The following is a 19,878-nucleotide window of genomic DNA, read 5'->3' as shown; positions in this document are numbered from 1 at the left end:
CAGAGAGAGAGAGGGACAGACAAGACAGAGAGACCGACCGATGGATTGAGGGAGATTGACCAACATACACAGAAAAAGAAAGAATGACCGACATCGCTAGAAAAAAAGCACCAAACGGACACGGACCATAGGGAGATGCATACGTGTTTACTAACGTGTGCGCACATACCCATAGACTTTCATTGGGTCCGTGTGTGCGTGCTCCGTGCAGAAAACGGACATGCTTCCGTGCAACATGGAAACACATACGGATCACGGACACGGACCTTATGGAATAACGCACGTGTGACCTCAAACATAGATTAACATTGGTGCACGTTTGTCCGTGTCTCCGGTATATAAGGAAACGGACCAAACACGCACGTGTTTAACAGATGTGTGTTTCAGGCCTTAGGTAGTAAAGTTAAGTCCCTGGTCGTTAAGTCACGTAAAAATAGGACATAACTTTACTGCCCGCGGTCGTGAAGGGGTTAAAACACTTAAAACACTTGCGGCTTCACATCTGCATCAAAACCGCATCAAATAAGGGGAAAAGGCATAAAAAAATGCAGCAAAAATGCAATACTTAGAGATTTTTATTGTGTAGATTGGTGCAGAGAACTGCAGGAAGCAATAAACAGTATTTATGCAACGTGTGAAAACGGCCTTAAAGACACAAAAAAGCAACGTGATATAGTGAAGCCACATAAAGATGAGAAAGTTCTGGCTGCTACGCATGAATGAATGAACAGTCCGAGGCATCTGCTGAATGTACCTCACTGCCAAATGGGTGTGGCTAGCGGCGTGGTAATTTTATATGATGCTTTAAAAGGTAATCGTATTTTATATGTGGTCAAAAGAATGTCAAACGCAATAGTATTGAATTGCTAAATTGTTTTTATTGTATTGTTGAATGTATAATAACCAAATTTTAAATATAAATTTGTAACATGAAAAACTAAACTGAAAGCAGTGCTTTTTGTTTAAATACAAAACAAAACATATGAAAATCAACCTTCCATGACTACTTAGACACTTGTCCATTTTTTTTTTGTATTGTCTTGTAAATGCAGACAATTTTTCCAAACACAAATAATCACCTTTCAATTTGTGTTATACCAAAGGAAGACAAACTAAAGTGGAAGAAAAAAAAAAGGTGACTTTTGGAATATGACAACCATTTCTGGTATGATAGATGGATATTAATTCAACTGAAGCCAATCAATGTCACCAAAAGGCGACCATCAGCAAACTGGTATACCCGTACCATATGGCACACGCTGACTGAAGGCTTTGGCAAATCCGTACCATATGGCACACGCTGATGAAGGCTTTGGCAAACCCGTACCATATGGCACACGCTGACTGAAGGCTTTCGCAAACCCATACCATATGGCACACGCTGACTGAAGGCTTTGGCAAACCCGTACCATATGGCACATGCTGACTGAAGGCTTTGGCAAACCCGTACCATATGGCACATGCTGACTGAAGGCTTTGGCAAACCCGTACCATATGGCACACGCTGACTGAAGGCTTCGGCAAACCCGTACCATATGGCACACGCTGAATGAAGGCTTTGGCAAACCCGTACCATATGGCACACGCTAACTGAAGGCTTTGGCAAACCCGTACCATATGGCACACACTGACTGAAGGTTTCTGCAATCAGAATAAAATTGTAGGTGGACATTATTAGGGGCGACCAGGAACATCTGATAAACTTTCAGCTATTAATAGACTTGTAGAAACCTCCTGTAGAAGCCTGGAATTATAAAAGGTTAAGCATTCGTAGAAGTATGCTGCCATGTTTTATTGTCTTTATATGTCAATGAACTGCTAGAACTAAACTCGGGAAGGAGACAGAAACCAATTTAGAAGGCAACTTGTTGGGGATCCTCACCAATATTTGTTTCTGGTGGCAAACCTCTATATAGAAACACTTACACGTTAGCACTTGAACAAACTGTATGTAAGATATAATATGAACCAAACAGTACAGTTCCTTATAAAGTGAGTAACAACGTAGAAAAGTAATATAACAATAACTGAAATGTCAACTATTGACAATATATTCTTCTAAACCCAACCATTATCACGACCAACGATAGAAAAAGGTGCTAGATAGCAGGGTTTTTTGAACTTGCATTTTATATTATACCAAACCAACTACCCCTTATCTTGTATAAAAGTATAAATTTTATTCAAAACACATAATTAACAAAGTGCAGGTTAAAAGTCAATCTATTAGTGCATAATATATAGTCAGGGGAGGGTCCTTGGGCACCTTCCCTGTCCTTTCCCTTCCTATCAGTGGGGGTCGGCACCCTTGTGTGATACGCCGTGGTGCCCAGACTCAACGTTGACTGATCCTAGATGGCCCTTTACTATACTCCGTTTCGTGCCACTAGCCTTAATGAGGGGCCTTACAAAAAAGTATAGTGATTCACACTCATACCACTCATTATACGAATATATTGGTATTAGTTAGGCCAATAATATCCCCTTGTTATGTTTTTATGATTTTGTTTTACATCTGGGGTATAGTATTGCTCAAGGGTAACCATAGGGTACAATAATTTTCTTATGCCCGTATTCATCAAAGAAACAGCTTAGTAGCCCGTCCTTCACCGCTCTCGGCGGTTCTCTGCCCAACGCGTTTCCCCTCCAGGACTTTCAATCAAACGGAGGTTCCTCAGGGGCTGTTCATATATTTAAAATCATTTATATGGTAGAATTATATTCGAAGTATCAGGGAGTTAAATCCATCCTTCAATAAGGAGCCTCAATTATTAGCAGTAGGCGCTCACCATCTACAGCCACATAGGCAGAAGCCCTCATTTGACACACAGCAATTCTGACCATGACTAAGATCTCCACATTGGAGGAATGACTATACCCTGTGGGTGGACACAACAAGCAGGGATTATTCCATTACTGCGTGACAGGCAGATATCTGACAGTTTGCCACTGAATGCCTACTGCTAATACTTGAGGACTCCTTATTGAAGGATGGATTTAACTCCCTGATACTTTGAATATAATTCTACCATATAAATGATTCCAAATATATGAACAGCCCCTGAGGAACCTCCGTTTGATTGAAAGTCCTGGAGGGGAAACGTGTTGGGCAGAGAACCGCCGAGAGCGGTGAAGGACGGGCTACTAAGCTGTTTCTTTGATGAATACGGGCATAAGAAAATGATTGTACCCTATGGTTACCCTTGAGCAATACTATACCCCAGATGTAAAACAAAATTATAAAAACATAACAAGGGGATATTATTGGCCTAACTGATACCAATATATTCGTATAATGAGTGGTATGAGTGTGAATCACTATACTTTTTTGTAAGGCCCCTCATTAAGGCTAGTGGCACGAAACGGAGTATAGTAAAGGGCCATCTAGGATCAGTCAACGTTGAGTCTGGGCACCACGGCGTATCACACAAGGGTGCCGACCCACACTGATAGGAAGGGAAAGGACAGGGAAGGTGCCCAAGGACCCTCCCCTGACTATATATTATGCACTAATAGATTGACTTTTAACCTGCACTTTGTTAATTATGTGTTTTGAATAAAATTTATACTTTTATACAAGATAAGGGGTAGTTGGTTTGGTTGAAATAGTTGATTCTACCCCTACCGGAAAGAAAAAAATCTTTCTGAGGGTTGTAAATTTTATATTATAACCATTGACTCAGCTCCACAAAGTGCCTTGTAACTGAGAAACGTCCCTTAGTGCTATATTTAACATACTTTGTATAAGAACTTTATTTAAAACGAACCTGGCAAGTCCTCAAATGCTATTAACCTGCGGATATAGAATTACTCTGCAGGCAAATCTCGGTACAAAGTTTTCTGTTCGCCGTACTGAAAGAGTGACTACAGGGAGGAAATGAACTTTTTTCCTCCCAGAAGCCGCTGGATTTCAGTCATAGATTTAAAAAGATGGACCAGCACTGCAAATGCAGATGGGATCTGTGCCATACACCAAAAGCTGAATGTATGAAAAAAGAGGGAGGTGTATATAAGGCTCCAGTAGTCCTGTAATTATGAAATAGATGTATACAAAATTAATAAAGTGAAAAATTACCTTTATTGTATAATAAATTGCACAGAAAAACATTCAAAACTATTACTAAAGCCAAAAAAAGGGGGAAATGTTTCCATCTAAACTGGCTCCGTATTAAAATGAATATGGAAACAGAGACAATCTCCCAAACAGTCTGAAAATATGGGCAAAGTATGCTAGTTGCCCTAAGTAGGACAGGACAAAATGAGCAACATAAGCAATAGAAAATATCTGCAATAAATGACAACGTGCACATAGAGGTATATACAGCATATGTGAAAAGCACAACTGTCCGAATAGAATGGAACAGGTATGGAAGGTCATATAAAAATATACCTCAATCCAAGATTAAATAAAACAAAAAATAATGACTTGTGACAATAGAAGAACAACTAAGCAGTAAGAAGGAAATAAATGGGATAGAGCAGAATGACCCACACGTTTCACCACAAGCAACGGCTTCATCAGGGGTGTGGTATAAATACACATTTGCAATGTATTTAAGGTATAGCACAAAAACTAAAGGAATTCCAATTACCTATGAGTCAAGACAGCTGTAGATGAAGGAGGGATCAGAGACAGCATACATATAAAGATAAACCACAATAGCAAAAACACCAAGAAAGGGAATATCCAGGTAATGGTAACACAAATAAACCAATATCTGTGGAGTAGAGGCTAATGGAGCGGAAAAGGTGTTTCCATATGTATGTATGGTGGTTCAATACAGTGGACACACAGCTTTGTAACGCAATTTACCTACATTAACCCTACAGCTGCAGGCTATTAGCGTCCGTGGACATTCTCTTTAACTGGAGCTGTACATTGTTTCTTGTAAAGGAGAACAATGTTTTGAGCCTTATATCTATACTTACAACTAAATAATAAGGGTTGCTGCTGTTTTTTTTTTATCTTAAATATATTACTAGTTAGTGCACATTATGTATCCACTTCTCTTACTCCATTGGTGTTCTTAGTTCCTGTTTACTGAGATACCTTGTAATTTACAAATATGTATTTAAATTATTTTTTGTGACTTAAGAGATATCTAGCACCTTTTTTTCTTTTATTGGTAAAGATGTACAGTTTTTTTTAGGTGCCTCTCAATTATTTTCCATTTTACAAAGGCCTGTTTAGGTGACATTTAAGTTAGTATAAACCCAACCATTGTCTATCTCGTAATCCAAATAAATGTTTGCTTCTTCAGAAAATTCTTGGAAATTTCTCAAGACATTTTCCTCATCAGCGTGTTGATCTATCAAGTAGGGGAAAAAATCACTATAATAAGATGTTTCACATTCTGGGTATGAAGATGTTTCTTCAGTTCTATCATCAGTCATGAGGTTGGAATTTTTGGCCGAACACTTCTCTTTGGAGTGTGTTTTCCTGTGGGTAGCAAGACTGGAGCTACTAGAGAATGACTTCCCACATTCGGGACATGAAAGCGGCTTCTCTCCTGTGTGGATTCGCTGGTGTCTGAGAAGATGAGGTTTACTTGTGAAATACTTACCACAGTCCATACAGACAAAAGGTTTCTCCCCAGTATGAGTCCTCAAGTGTTTCAGAAGATTGGAATCTTGGTTGAACTTCTTTCCACATTTCAAACACTCAAAAGGTTTCTCCCCTGTATGGATTCTCTGATGTCGGATAAGATGGGGGTTGCGAGCAAAACGTTTCCCACATTCCTTACAAGCAAATGGTTTTTCTCCTGTGTGTGTTCTTTGATGCATGATGAGGTTCGAACTGCTGGAGAAGAATTTACCACACTCTACACATTCATATGGCCTTTCTCCCGTGTGTGTCCTCTGATGCCGGATGAGATGCTGATTATCGGAAAAACATTTTCTACATTCTAAGCAAATAAATGATTTGGTTTTTGTTGCATTTGAGTCATTTAAACAGTAATTGTATGTAACCAATGAAAGATTGACGTCTGACGGTTGACTAATGTGGTCTTTGTTCCCAAGCGGATCATTGTTGAATGAATTTACGAAAGGCATATAAAAGTCTTCACTAAACTCTCTATTGGTAAACGTTGATTCATTACTACTGTTGGAGGACTTATGAGAAGATGTGTTGGAGTCTGTGAGGTTTTTATCATCGCATGAGAAAGGTTCCTGTTTAATAGGAGACAGATCTATTAGATGTGTGGATGTATACATTTTAGAGTCTCTGAGGATTTTTTCATCACATGAGGCTTGTTCCTTCTTAATATGAGATTGACACTGCTGTATATGACCTGTGGTGGGATATGAGAGATTTCCACAATCATACGTGGCTGGTTCTTCCTTAATATAAGGAAAAATATCACGGTGTGCATGATTTGTAGGTGTATCATTTTCAAGTTCTCCGTGATTTTCCTCAAATGTTTTCTTCATATGCTGAGAAGAATATTGTTCAGTATCGTCTTTGGACATACAATTGTTTTGATTTGTGAGATATAATTCGTCACAATAATCTAGCTTTTGTTTTATATGAACAGATGAATATTTTTCTGTATGATCGGTGGATGTATAGATGTTGGGATCTTTGAGGTGTCCTCCATCACATATGATGAGCTCCTCCTTACTACGAGTCAATGGACCTTGTTTAGTGGCATTTTTAATTAGGTCTGAAAAAAAGAAATAGAAAGAGGTTACTTCCGATCAATTAAACTGGTATATACAGTGGTGTGAAAAAGTGTTTTACCCCTTCCTGATTTCTTATTCTTTTGCATGTTTGTCACTAGAGTTGAGCAAGTACCTAGCTATTCATACTCGCTATACTCAAAACGAGTATTATCTAATAGTCGCGTGTTTGTTCCGAATAGCGTGTACAATGCAAGTCAAAGAGGAAAAATTTGCAATGTAACAAGTAACCTGAATTCCGCACTATTCGCTACTCGCACAAATAGTATGGCATTCGGGTGACTCTGTACTTTGCAAGTTTTTCCCCATTGAGTTGCATTGCACATGCTATTCGGAACAAATATGCTAGTGTTAGACAGTATTTGTTATGGTCAAACAAGAGCACAAGAAGTTTTGGTGCAAATATAGAAAATGTATTAAATTCTCAATGAATAACAGGAAATAGATAAAGGACGTATCAAGCACAAGATTGGGGAAATAAATACCTGGGTCCCGTGGACCACAATTGTAAACACTGTAGAAAGTCAATGTAGTAGGGCTTTCCTAAGAAAGCCCACATGAGGTCACAATGATTTTACAGACCAGGTGAGGCGCAGAAAGTAATTTATATTTAACAAACCCTTTAGAAGTAGAGATGGACTATATATAATATAATATAATGACAAGTCAGAGATAGTTACAATAGCCCATATCAAAAAGTGGGTTGTAGATTTAAATGAGGCGCTTACCTTATCACAGTGGTGGTGCAGGGGAGCCAGACCAGAGGGGAACCTCCGACGGCCGTTTCGCGGTATGATACCGCTACTTCCGGGAGGAGTGAGTGCAGTGTGGAGAAGCCACGCCGCCCTTTTGAATATCCGTCACCCGGTCACATGATATCAATCACGTGACCGGATGACAGGGGAGTCAGGGACGCACGCGCAGCCGCATAGCGATGTCCCGTGCAGCGCACTGAGTGCACATGCTCAGGACACGCCGGAGGGAGCGCAGCGTCACGGCCCCCTGGCAACAGGAGGGACGCATGGAGTGCAGACCGCCCGGATAAACCCACAGGCACACGTATAAAACGTAAGTACCCGGTGTACACTGGACACTACACAGCCCGCGCCCCCACCTGGTGACAGAGTAGGGAAAGCAAGAAGATCAAGAAAATTAGAACGGACATAATAGTCCAAATAAAACGGCCACATGTGTAACACATCACCAAGTATATATGTCACCAAGCTCAGAAGGGGGACGCGTCACCACCGACGAGCATGACGGATACTCAAAGTGGAAAGTGACACATGCGGGCATTTTAGTAGTTTATAAGCAAGATGCTCTTCATTTGCTTTTCTTAGAATCAAGAGGGTGGCAAGGTGAAAAAAGTGATAGACTGTACAGAAAGTCTGAAAAAGTGACTGCCCCTAAGCCTAATAACTGGTTGAGCCACCATTAGCTGCAACAACTGCAATCAAGCGCTTGCGATACAAATAAATAAATAAATTAATGAATTAAAGTGAACCTGTCAGGTGTAATATGCACCCAGAACCACGAGCAGGTTCATAAATATTCACTGCTTCCCCCACCCACCCTCTGTGCCAGTGTCTGTGATTGGTTGCAGTCAATTTGCTGCATAGTAGTGTACAGGAGTGTAAAAATATGGCTCTCACCATATTTTGATATCCAGCGTGGGTAACACAACATCTGCAGGTTGCAGCTCCCAACTGTGAGCTTTACTATGTCTGGATATCAATATAGAGGGGAAATAAAGGTGTATGGTCCCCACCATTTTTGATATTCACCAATGGTAAAGCAGATAGCTAGGGGCTGGTATTATCAGGATGGGAGGGGCCATGGTTGTTGGATCACCAGCCTAAAATACCAGCCCACAGCTGCCCAGAATTGTAGCATCCATTAGATGCAACAATTTCGGCGTTTCACAATGATCATCCCAACTGCCCTGGTGCGATGGCAATCAGGGTAACATAAGGAGTTAATGGCACTGTGATTTGTCAACAAATGACAGCTCCCATAAAGCCCTATATTAGTAATGGAAGGCGTCTATGAGACACCCCCATTACTAATCCTGTAAGAGAAAAGAAAAGAAAAACACCAAAAAATTTGAAATAAAATACACACACCCTCTTTCATCCCTTTAGTAACCCCAAAACAGCCTTGCAGATCCAAAGTAATCCATATGAAGTCCCACAACGATTATGGCTCTGCTACATACTGAAGTTGCAGCAGTTGTAGGCAGACACTGACTGAGCCGCAGCTGTGAGCAGTGACATCACTGAGTTTACCTGTGGTCACAGCTGGAGATTCCCATGGTTCCGCACCTGTGACCACAGGTAAACTCACTCAGGTAAACTCAGTGAAGTCATTGATGTCACCTCAGGTGAACTCATTGAGTTCAATGAGACCTGCATCTCCTGGCAGAAAACCGCCTTTTTTTGCCAAATTCTGCATCTTCTGGCAAAAAAAATGCATCCAAACGCGATGCGTTTTTTTTAACTAGGAAATGCAGATTAGGTGCAGAAGTTTGGTGTATAAATTCCAGCACAAATCTGCATCTCCTGGCACAAAATTGCACAGGCTGTTTCAGTGTGGTTCACTGCATGGAGATGCAAACTTCAGTGCAGAAATCTGGGCAGACATTTCTGGACTAAATCTGCATCTCCTGGCAGAAAGCTGCACCTAAACTACTTTTATTTGCCAGGAGATGCAGATTTGGTGCTGAAATCTATACACCAAATCTGCATCTTCTGGCAAAAAAACGCATCTAAATTAAATGCAGCGTGGTGAGTTAGGGTGTTGTTTTTTAATAAAGGATTTTTTTCTGTGAGTTTTGTGTTTATTTCTTTTGACTTACAGAATTAGGGCCGCTTTACACGCTACGATATCGCTAAAGCGATGTCGTTGGGGTCACGGAATTTGTGACGCATATCCGTCCACGTTAGCGATGTTGTTGCGTGTGACACCTATGAGCGATTTTGAATCGTTGCAAAAACGTTCAAAATCGCTAATCGGTGACATGGGGGTCCATTCCCAATTATCGTTGCAGCTGCAGGTACGATGTTGTTCGTCGTTCCTGCGGCAGCACACATCGTTATGTGTGACACCGCAGGAACGAAGAACCTCACCTTACCTACGGCCACCGGCAATGAGGAAGGAGGTGGGCGGGATGTTATGTCCCACTCATAACCGCCCCACCGCTTCAATTGGCCGGCCGCTTAGTGACGTCGCGGTGACGCCGAACGCACCTCCCCCTTGAGGTAGAGATTGTTTGGCAGTCACAGCGACATCGCTGAACAGGTATGTGCGTGTGATCAGGTATGTGCGATCACCACATATCGGCCGTACGACGGGGGCGGGTGCTATCGCGCTCGACATCGCCAGCAAATGGTAGCGATGTCGCAGCGTGTAAAGCGGCCCTTAGTAATGTTGGGTCGCATAGATTCAGCTAATTCTAATTCAGTGATGGAGGACAGCTGGCAAATCACAGCTGTCATTAACCCCTTATATGACCCTCATTGCCACGCACCAGAGCAATTGGGATAAGCCGGGTAAAGCACCGGAATTGTTGCAGCTGATATTGTTGGGCTGGGGAGGGCCCAATAACCATGGGCCTCCCCAGGATGAGAATGCCAACCCTCAGCTATTTATTTAAATAATTTTAAAAACACCACATGGGGTCCCTCATATTTTGATACATACCAAGATATCTAGCATAGCTGGGGGGCGTCAGCCTGTCTTCTTTATCTGCGCTGGGTAAATACAGTATATACGGGGCACCCTATGTCATTTTTTTAATTTATTTATTTTTATACTTTACTAAGTCAGACAGACAGCCTCTGTGAGAGCAACCAATCAGAGAAACCAGCAGTCTGACTGCAGCCAATCACAGATGCTGTCACAGACGGTGGGCGAGGGAAGCAGTGAATATGTAAAAAGAGATGTGAAAAGTGGACCCAGAAGCAGTGTTACAGCCGCACCGCGGAGACTGGTATGTTCTGCTTTAAAAGGAACCTGTCACCACTTTTTTGGCGTATAAGCTGCGGCCACCACCACCATTGGGCTATATACAGCATTCTAACATGCTGTATATAAGAGCCCAGGCCGCTGTGAGGACATAAAAAACACTTTATAATACTTACCTAACGGCCGCGCGGTTGGCCATATGGTCGTCTCCGTTCTCCGGTGCCTGCGCTGCTTCTTTCGGTCATCTTCGTCCTCTTTCTGAAGCCTGTGTGCATGATATGTCTACGTCATACACATTCGCCGGTCCTGTGCAGGCGCACTACAATACTTTGATCTGCCCTGCTCAGGGCAGATCAAAGTGCGCCTGCTCAGGACCTGAATGCCGGCGAGTGTGGATTTTGGATGTGTCTTGCACCGCGGCTAGAGAAGAAGGAGCATGAAGATGGCAGAAAGAGGCGGCACCGGAGACGCCCATATGGCCCACCGCACGACCGTTAGGTAAGTATTATAAAGTGTTTTTTATGTTCTCACAGCGGCCTGGGCTCTTACATACAGCATGTTAGAATGCTGTATATAAGAGCCCAGTGGTGGTGGCCGCAGCTTATACGCAAAAAAAGTGGTGACAGGTTCCCTTTAACCATTTTGCTATATTTTTTTTTACAGGAATTTTGCTGGCCAATCACAGCTATGCTTATACATGACATGGCTCTGATGGGGCCAGAAGTGTCCACACCGGAAATCTTGCTGATTGGCTGCTCTGCAACATTTCATCAAGCTTTATTCGTGTGTCAAACCGAACAGGAACAGGACGTACAGTCAAAAGTCTGTGTTCGGTGTTCAACAATAAACACAAGATGTTCGGTACGGACACCAAACTTTACAGTTCGGGTTCACTCCTCCATTGTTATAAAGCCATTTCTAAAGCTTTGGGACTCCAGCAAACCACAGTTAGGGGTACTTTGCACATTACGACATCGCAAGCCGATGCTTGTGATGTCGAGCGCGATAGTCCCTGCCCCCGTCGCAGCAGCGATATCTTGTGATCACTGCCGTAGCGAACATTATCGCTACGGCAGCTTCACATGAACTCACGTGCCCTGCGACGTCGCTCTGGCCGGCGATCTGCCTCCTTCCTAAGGGGGTGTGTTGTGCGGCGTCACAGAGACGTCACACGGCAGGTGGCCAATAGAAGCGGAGGGGCGGAGATGAGCGGGACGTAAACATCCCGCCCACCTCCGTCCTTCCGCATAGCCGGCATGAGCCGCGGTGACGCAGGTACGCTGTTGTTCCTCGCTCCTGCGGCTTCTCACACAGCGATGTGATGCCGCAGGGGAACGAGGAACAACATCGTACTGTCGCTGCCGCGCAATTATGAAAATGTCAGACACTACACCGATGATACGATTACGATGCTTTTGCGATCGTTAATCGTATCAAAAATGCTTTACTCACTACGATACCGACAGCGACGCCGGATGTGTGTCACTTTCGATTAGACCCCACCGACATCGCAGCTGCGATGTCGTAGTGTGCAAAGTACCCCTTAAGGGGGCTTTACACGCTGCGACATCGCTAATGCGGAGTCGTTGGGGTCACGGAATTTGTGACGCACATCCGGCCACATTAGCGATGTTGCTGCGTGTGACACCGATGAGCGATTTTGCATCGTTGCAAAAACGTGCAAAATCGCTCATCGGTGACATGGGGGTCCATTCTCGATTATCGTTACTGTAACGATGTAGTTCGTCGCTCCTGCGGCAGCAGACATCGCTATGTGTCACGCCGCAGGAACGAGGAACCTCTCCTTACCTGCCTCCCGGCCGCTATGAGGAAGGAAGGAGGTGGGCGAGATGTTCCGGCCGCTCATCTCCGCCCCTCCGCTGCTATTGGGCGGCCGCTCAGTGACGTGGCTGTGACGGCGCACGGACCGCCCCCTTAGAAAGGAGGCGGTTCGCCGGTCACAGCGACGTCGCCGGGCAGGTAAGTATGTGTGACGGGTCTGCGCAATGTTGTGCGATTTGCCCGTGTCGCACAACAGATGGGGGCGGGTACCCACACTAGCGATATCGGGACCGATATCGCAGCGTGTAAAGTAGCCTTTAGAGTCACTATCCACAAATGCCAAAACATGGAACAGTAGTAAACCTTTCCAGGATTGCTGGCTGACCTTTTAAAAATACTCAAAGAGCGCAGTGACAACTCATCAATGAAGTAAAAAAAGACTCCACAACAACATCCAGAGAACTGCAGGCCTGACTTGCCCCAGTTTAGGTCAGTGTTCATTACTACACCATAAGAAAGAGACTGGGCAAAAATGGCCTGCATGGCAGAGTTCCAAGATGAAAACCAGTGCTGAGCAAAAAGAACGGGGCCGTGTAGGTTTGGATCTCTTAATAATAAAGACTTTGTTTATAAACTACATTTTGTGTTTACTTCTAATCTACATCTTTGCTTGGTGATCTGAAACATTTAAAGTGTGACAAACATGCAAAGAATAGAAATCAGGAAGGGGGCAAACACTTTTTCACATCACTGTACATTAGTAAATAACCATCTTCTTACCCAATGATGTGATGGACTGTTCATTCTCCATCATGACTTCTTTGTACAGATCCTTGTGTCCTTCTAAATACTCCCACTCCTCCATGGAGAGATGGACAGTGAAATCTTGACTTCTGACAGAAACCTGGCACAGAACAACACAGTCAGAACCCAGACACTTCCCTTCCTTGTATAATGCCCCAGTATTCCAGCAGTGCTCACCTCTCCAGTCAGCAGCTCAGTGATCTTGTTGGTGAGGTCTAGGATCTTCTGCTCATTGTTCCTCACATCTATGATTGCTGTATGTGGAGGCACGGTTAGGGAAGACTGTGCATAATCAAAAACACATATATCAGATCGCCATAATATGGCATAATATGACAGCATGAAAATAAGCAAATTTGCAGCTAACTTGCTTTTTCTATCTGCTGTCATTTTCCTGCAATGAGAGATTTTATGTTTCATAGTGTAGCACTTGTTTTCATGAAGCCCGGCCACTAGTGCCTGCCCAGACCCTGGCCAAGTGTGCGCAGTAAATATATACAAGGAGAGAAGTAACGCTAAAGGCCCAGTCACACTAAACAACTTACCAGCGATCCCAACAACGATACAACCTGATAGGGATCGCTGGTAAGTTGCTAGGAGGTTTCTGGTGAGATGTCACACTAAGCGACGCTCCAGCAATCCCACCAGCAACCTGACCTGGCAGGGATTGCTGGAGCGTCGTGGAAGCATGATGCGCTTGGTAACTAAGGTAAATATCGGGTAACTAACCCGATATTTACCTTGGTTACCAGCGCACACCGCTTAGCGCTGGCTCCCTGCACACCTAGCCACAGTACACATGGGGTTAATTACCTGATGTGTACTGCAGCTACATGTGCAGAGAGCATGGAGCCACGCACACTGTTTAGCGCTGGCTCCCTGCTCTCCTAGCTACAGTACACATGGGGTTAATTACCTGATGTGTACTGCAGCTACATGTGCAGAGAGCAGGGAGCTGCGCACACTGCTTAGCGCTGGCTCCCTGCTCTCCTAGCTACAGTACACATCGGGTTAATTACCCGATGTGTACTGCAGCTACATGTGCAGAGAGCAGGGAGCTGCGCACACTGCTTAGCGCTGGCTACCTGCTCTCCTAGCTACAGTACACATCGGGTTAATTACCCGATGTGTACTGCAGCTACATATGCAGAGAGCAGCGCACACTGCTTAGCGCTGGCTCCCTGCTCTCCTAGCTACAGTACACATCGGGTTAATTACCCGATGTGTACTGCAGCTACATGTGCAGAGAGCAGGGAGCTGCGCACACTGCTTAGCGCTGGCTCCCTGCTCTCCTAGCTACAGTACACATCGGGTTAATTAACCGATGTGTACTGCAGCTACATGTGCAGAGAGCAGGGAGCTGCGCACACTGCTTAGCGCTGGCTCCCTGCTCTCCTAGCTACAGTACACATCGGGTTAATTACCCGATGTGTACTGCAGCTACATGTGCAGAGAGCAGGAGCTGGCACTGACAGCTGAGAGCGGCGGACGCTGGTAACGAAGGTAAATATCGGGTAACCAAGGTAAGGGCTTCTTGGTTACCCGATATTTACATTGGTTACCAGCCTCCGCAGAAGCCAGCTCCTGCTGCCTGCACATTTAGTTGTTGCTCTATCGCTGTCACACACAGCGATGTGTGCTTCACAGCGGGAGAGCAACAACTAAAAAATGGCCCAGGACATTCAGCAACAACCAACGACCTCACAGCAGGGGCCAGGTTGTTGCTGGATGTCACACTAAAGGCCCCGTCACACTAAGCAACATCGCTAGCAACATCGCTGCTAACGAACAACTTTTGTGACGTAACAGCGCTGTTGCTAGTGATGTTGCTAGTGATGTTGCTTAGTGTGACGGGGCCTTTAGTGTGACATCCAGCAACAACCTGGCCCTGCTGTGAGGTCGTTGGTTGTTGCTGAATGTCCTGGGCCATTTTTTAGTTGTTGCTCTCCCGCTGTGAAGCACAGATCGCTGTGTGTGACAGCGAGACAGCAACAACTAAATGTGCAGGCAGCAGGAGCCGGCTTCTGCGGACACTGGTAACCACGGTAAACATTGGGTAACCAAGAAGCCCTGTCCTTGGTTACCCGATATTTACCTTCGTTACCAGCCTCCTCCGCTCTCACTGTCAGTGCCGGCTCCTGCTTCTTGCACGTGTAGCAGAGTACACATCGGTAATTAACCCCATGTGTACTGTAGCTAGGAGAGCAGGGAGCCAGCGCTAAGCATTGTGCGCTGCTCCCTGCTCTGTGCACATTTAGCAGCAGCACACATCGGGTAATTAACCCGATGTGTGCTGTAACTAGGAGAGCAGGGAGCCAGCGCTAAGCGGTGTGCGCTGCTCCCTGCTCTCTGCACGTGTAGCTGCGTGCGCTGGTAACCAAGGTAAATATCGGGTTGGTTACCCGATATTTACCTTAGTTACCAAGCGTAGCATCTTCCACGCGGCACTACTGGCTGGGGGCTGGGACACTGGTTGCTGGTGAGCTCACCAGCAACTCGTGTAGCCACGCTCTAGCGATCCCTGCCAGGTCAGGTTGCTGGTGGGATCGCTGGAGCGTCGCTTAGTGTGACATCTCACCAGAAACCTCCTAGCAACTTACCAGCGATCCCTATCAGGTTGGATCGTTGTTGGGATCGCTGGTAAGTTGTTTAGTGTGACTGGGCCTTAAGCAACATCGCTAGCAAGTTGTGCATCAGCAGCGATGTTGCTAGCGATGTTGCTTAGTGTGACGGTACCTTTAGCCTACCAGTCGCCTCTATTGAGCCCATTGATTCTACACATCAGCAATCTGCTTACCTCCCTCCAATTCCCTCTCAGCTCCTGACTGAGCTGCTGTTATTAAACTTGCTCTAATCAATCTCATAGAATCACTATACCCAGAACCCAGCTTCAATGTCCAGAGCTTTGTGCTTGTGCAAATGCATTTTTATCTGTATGTGTAAATATAGTCAGGGGCTGATTGCGTATTTTTGGCCTGGAGGGAGGGGGTGAGGGGGCAAGCACAGTGGCACCCTCCATCGCGATCGCATAGACATTTGCTGTAATAACCCCTTACAGCAAAATAATAAATCATGCCCCATCCTTCCCCATGTATAAGGCCATACTCTTTTGCAGTGATAACTTGCAGTATAATAATCTCCCACCCAGATTATCCCATGCCCCAAACCTGCAGTAATCAGCCACCACTTTCCTCAGATTATAATCACATACCACCTGTTACATAATAAATTATGAACCCCCATAACTATGACCCCCCTGCAATATTCATTCAACCCCCCCCCGATTATAATCGCACACCTCCTGCTATATGTTAGTTAAAGCCTGGCTCCAGCGTTTTCTTTTTACACAATCCTACCTTGCAGTATATGCTCCTCAGTGCCTATACACAGCCTCCATATGCAGTGCATCGCACCTCAGCCTCTGTATGCAGACTCCATGTGCAGTACATGCTCCTCAGTCTCTGTATAATATACAGCCTCTATATTTAGTACATCACACCTCAGCCTCCATATGCAGTACATGCTCCTCAGCCCCTATATACAGCCTCCATATGCTGCACAAGCTTCTCATCCTCTGTATACAGCCACTATATGCAGTACTTCAGACATTACCCTCTGTTCTGTATACAGCCTCCATTTGCAGTACATGCTCCTCAGCCCCTATATACAGCCTCCTTATGTAGCAAAAGCTCCTCAGCCTCTGTGTACAGCCTCTACAGTATATGCAGTACTTCAGATATCAGCCTCTGTATACAGCCTCCTTATGCAACATATGCTCATCAGACTCTGTATAAAGCTTCCATATGCATTACATCACACCTCAGGCTCTGTATACAGCCTCCATAAACATTACATGTTCTTCAGCCCCTGTATACAGCCTCCATATTCAGTATGCCACACCTCTGGTTCTGTATACAGCCTCCACACTGTAGCACATCACACCTCAGTCTCTGTATATAGCCTTCATATGAAGTACATGCACCTCAGCCACTATATACAACTCCACTATGAAGCACAAGCTCCCCAGCCTCTGTATACAGCCTCCATATGCAGGACATGCTCCTCAGCCTCTGGATACAGCTTGCATAATATGCAATACATGCTCCTCAGCCTTTGGATACAGCCTCCGTATGCAGTAAATGCTCCTCAGCCCCTGTATACAGCCTCTCTATGCAGTACACGAACCACCCTCTGTAAACAGCCTTCATATGCAGTACATGACTGAGCCTCTGTATTTTCTTTCTTTTATGGCTTTCAGCTCAATCTTGAGCCATGGCGACTTGATGGATGAAAGCTCTGTAGTTAGATCGATCTTGTGCAAGCCTAGATAGGTCGTAAAATACATGACTGCCTCTGGATACAACCTCCATATCCAGTATATGAACCAGCCTCTGTATACAGCCTCCTTATGCAGTACATGGTCCTCAACCCCTATATGCAGCCTCCACATGCAGCACAAGCTCCTCAGCCTCTGTATACTGCCTCTGTATGCAGTACTTCAGACATTAGCTCCTGTATACAGCCCCCTTATGCAACACATGCTCATCAGCCTCTGTATACAGCCTCCATATTCAGTACATCACATCTCAGCCTCTGTATACAGCCTCTATATTCATTACATGCTCCTCAGCCCCTGTATACAGCCTCCATATTCAGTATGTCGCACCTCAGCTTCTGTACACAGCCTCCACATGTAGCACATTGCATCTCAGTCTCTGTATATAGCCTCCATATGAAGTACATGCACCTAAGCATCTATGTACAGATTCAATATGCAGCACAAGCTCTCTAGCCTCTGTTTACAGCCTCTATATGCAGTAAATCCTCCTCGGCCTCTGGATACAGCCTCCATAATATGTAGTACATGCTCCTCAGCCTTTGGATACCGCCTCCATATGCAGTAAATGCTCCTCAGCGCCGTAAAAACAGCCTCCAAATGCAGTACATGAACCAGCCTCTGTAAACACCCTGCTTAAAGTTGTCCAGTTACCAAAACTGATTTTTTTCTGATAAATCTTGCTAATATGTGCCTCTCCACACATCTATTATGTTTTTTCAGCAATATTACCTTTTATTGTGCACTAGCAGCACATCCTCATTGCTGGCTCCAGCTCTGATGGGGTTAATCTCTCTTCTGACTTCCTGGGTTCAGTTCCTACAACTCCCATAATTCTTTGTGGCTCTAGGGCTGTATCTAACTTATCTAACACACCCACTGTGTCTAACACACCCACTTAGCTCTCCACCCAAAGTCTCCTCCTTGCCTCTTCCCTGTGAATGCACTGACAGCAATCACACAGAGACAGCCGAAGCTCCCAGCTCTGCACAACCAGGGGAAGAAAGCAGCTATCTTCTGCTTGTTCTCATATAGTTCATAGTCTGTGTGTGGTGTGTGTGTGTGTGTGTGTGTGTGTGTGTGTGTACAGAAATTATGATTATTAGCCGGCGCAACATGTGAAAAAAATAATTGGGGAAAAAAAAATGAAGGGGTCATGAGATTGCTTTTTTTCCCTCTTGCCTAGTCTGTGTGTCGTCCGTATCATTCGTGTGGAATGTATTTTGCAGGCTACTTTCACATCAGCGTTTTTTTGCCTATAAGCAAACAACCGCAAACCGCATATGACCGGATCCTGTGGATTAAATGTGCAGCGCATGCAACCGTTATTTTACCTGATCCTACTGCAGCGGGACACAGAATTTATCGGCCGGCGCTGGAGTCAGCTGACTCCTGATCTCACAGCCCGCACACGCTGGAATGGCTGCAGGTGGGCTCATTCACATGACCGTTCCGTTTGTCCTGGTCAGTTCCTGTTTTTTTTTGCAGACCCACGGACAGGACCATCTTTTCAATGTCTTTTGTGTAGGATCGGATGGCACACGGTAGCACTTCCATGTGCATCCGATCCTACAAAAAAAACACATCGGATGCCGTATGTCCGCTCCGTTATTATGGAACATGTCCTATTCTGTTCCGTAATAACGAACCGTGACTCAATACAAGTCAATGGGTCCGCAAAATTCCCGGAAGCAACACGGAAGCACTTCCTTGTGACTTCCATCGGGTGCCCGTGCAGTCTATGTCCCGCTCCAGCCCCAGCGCCGCGGCTGATTGCACAGCAGTGTCAGCAGCTGCCAGCACTGCAGTGTCAACAGCCGCGGGGATGACAAGCGCTACCGTCAGGAGGTTAGTAAATTCATTACCTGCGGTGATGAAGTCTTGCACTCTGACGTCAGCGGTGGTCACTGCCTTCTATGCCCGCCGCTTGTCACGTCACCTCTCGCTGTCGACCTGAGACTGACTAGTGGTGACGTCACGGGCCGCTCGCGATACTTGGTTTGTGAAGGCGGCGGTCATTGAACTCAGTGACAGCACTGCTGTCAGGAGTTCAGCTATCATCGGAGGTAATGTACTTCGCTAACCTCCTGGCAGCAGCACTCGCCATTCCCTGCAGTGACCTGGGCTGACCTACTGATGTTAGCTCAGGTCACTGCACGGCTCTCCCAGCCAATAGGGAACATTCTGTTCTTCATTGACTGGGACATTGACTATGGTATGGATCGTAGTGGGACCCCCTTGGATTACACCAGACCTGGATTTGTTTTTCTTTCTAATAAATTGGTGAAAGAGGGAATGTTTTGGGGAGTGTT

The 19,878-nt window shown here is 45.1% G+C and overlaps 1 protein-coding gene across 1 annotated transcript in view; it reads right to left on the bottom strand.

Annotated features, from left to right (window-relative positions):
- Window positions 1-3,576: 3,576 nt before the first annotated feature.
- LOC142311196 (uncharacterized) overlaps window positions 3,577-19,878 on the bottom strand; it is a 69,367-nt gene continuing 53,065 nt past the window's right edge. The window contains exons 3-5 of the mRNA XM_075349389.1: window positions 13,408-13,512; window positions 13,207-13,330; window positions 3,577-6,665 (exon numbers count right to left, since the gene is read on the bottom strand). Coding sequence (XP_075205504.1) covers window positions 5,188-6,665; window positions 13,207-13,330; window positions 13,408-13,512 — 1,707 coding nt within the window. The 3' untranslated portion in view covers window positions 3,577-5,187. The remainder of the gene's footprint in view (window positions 6,666-13,206; window positions 13,331-13,407; window positions 13,513-19,878) is intronic.

The sequence above is a fragment of the Anomaloglossus baeobatrachus genome, chromosome 5 (assembly GCF_048569485.1).
Source record: "Anomaloglossus baeobatrachus isolate aAnoBae1 chromosome 5, aAnoBae1.hap1, whole genome shotgun sequence".
NCBI lineage: Eukaryota > Metazoa > Chordata > Amphibia > Anura > Aromobatidae > Anomaloglossus > Anomaloglossus baeobatrachus.
Note: the sequence above shows the minus strand (reverse complement) of the source record. Positions and strands in the feature narration are given on the sequence as shown.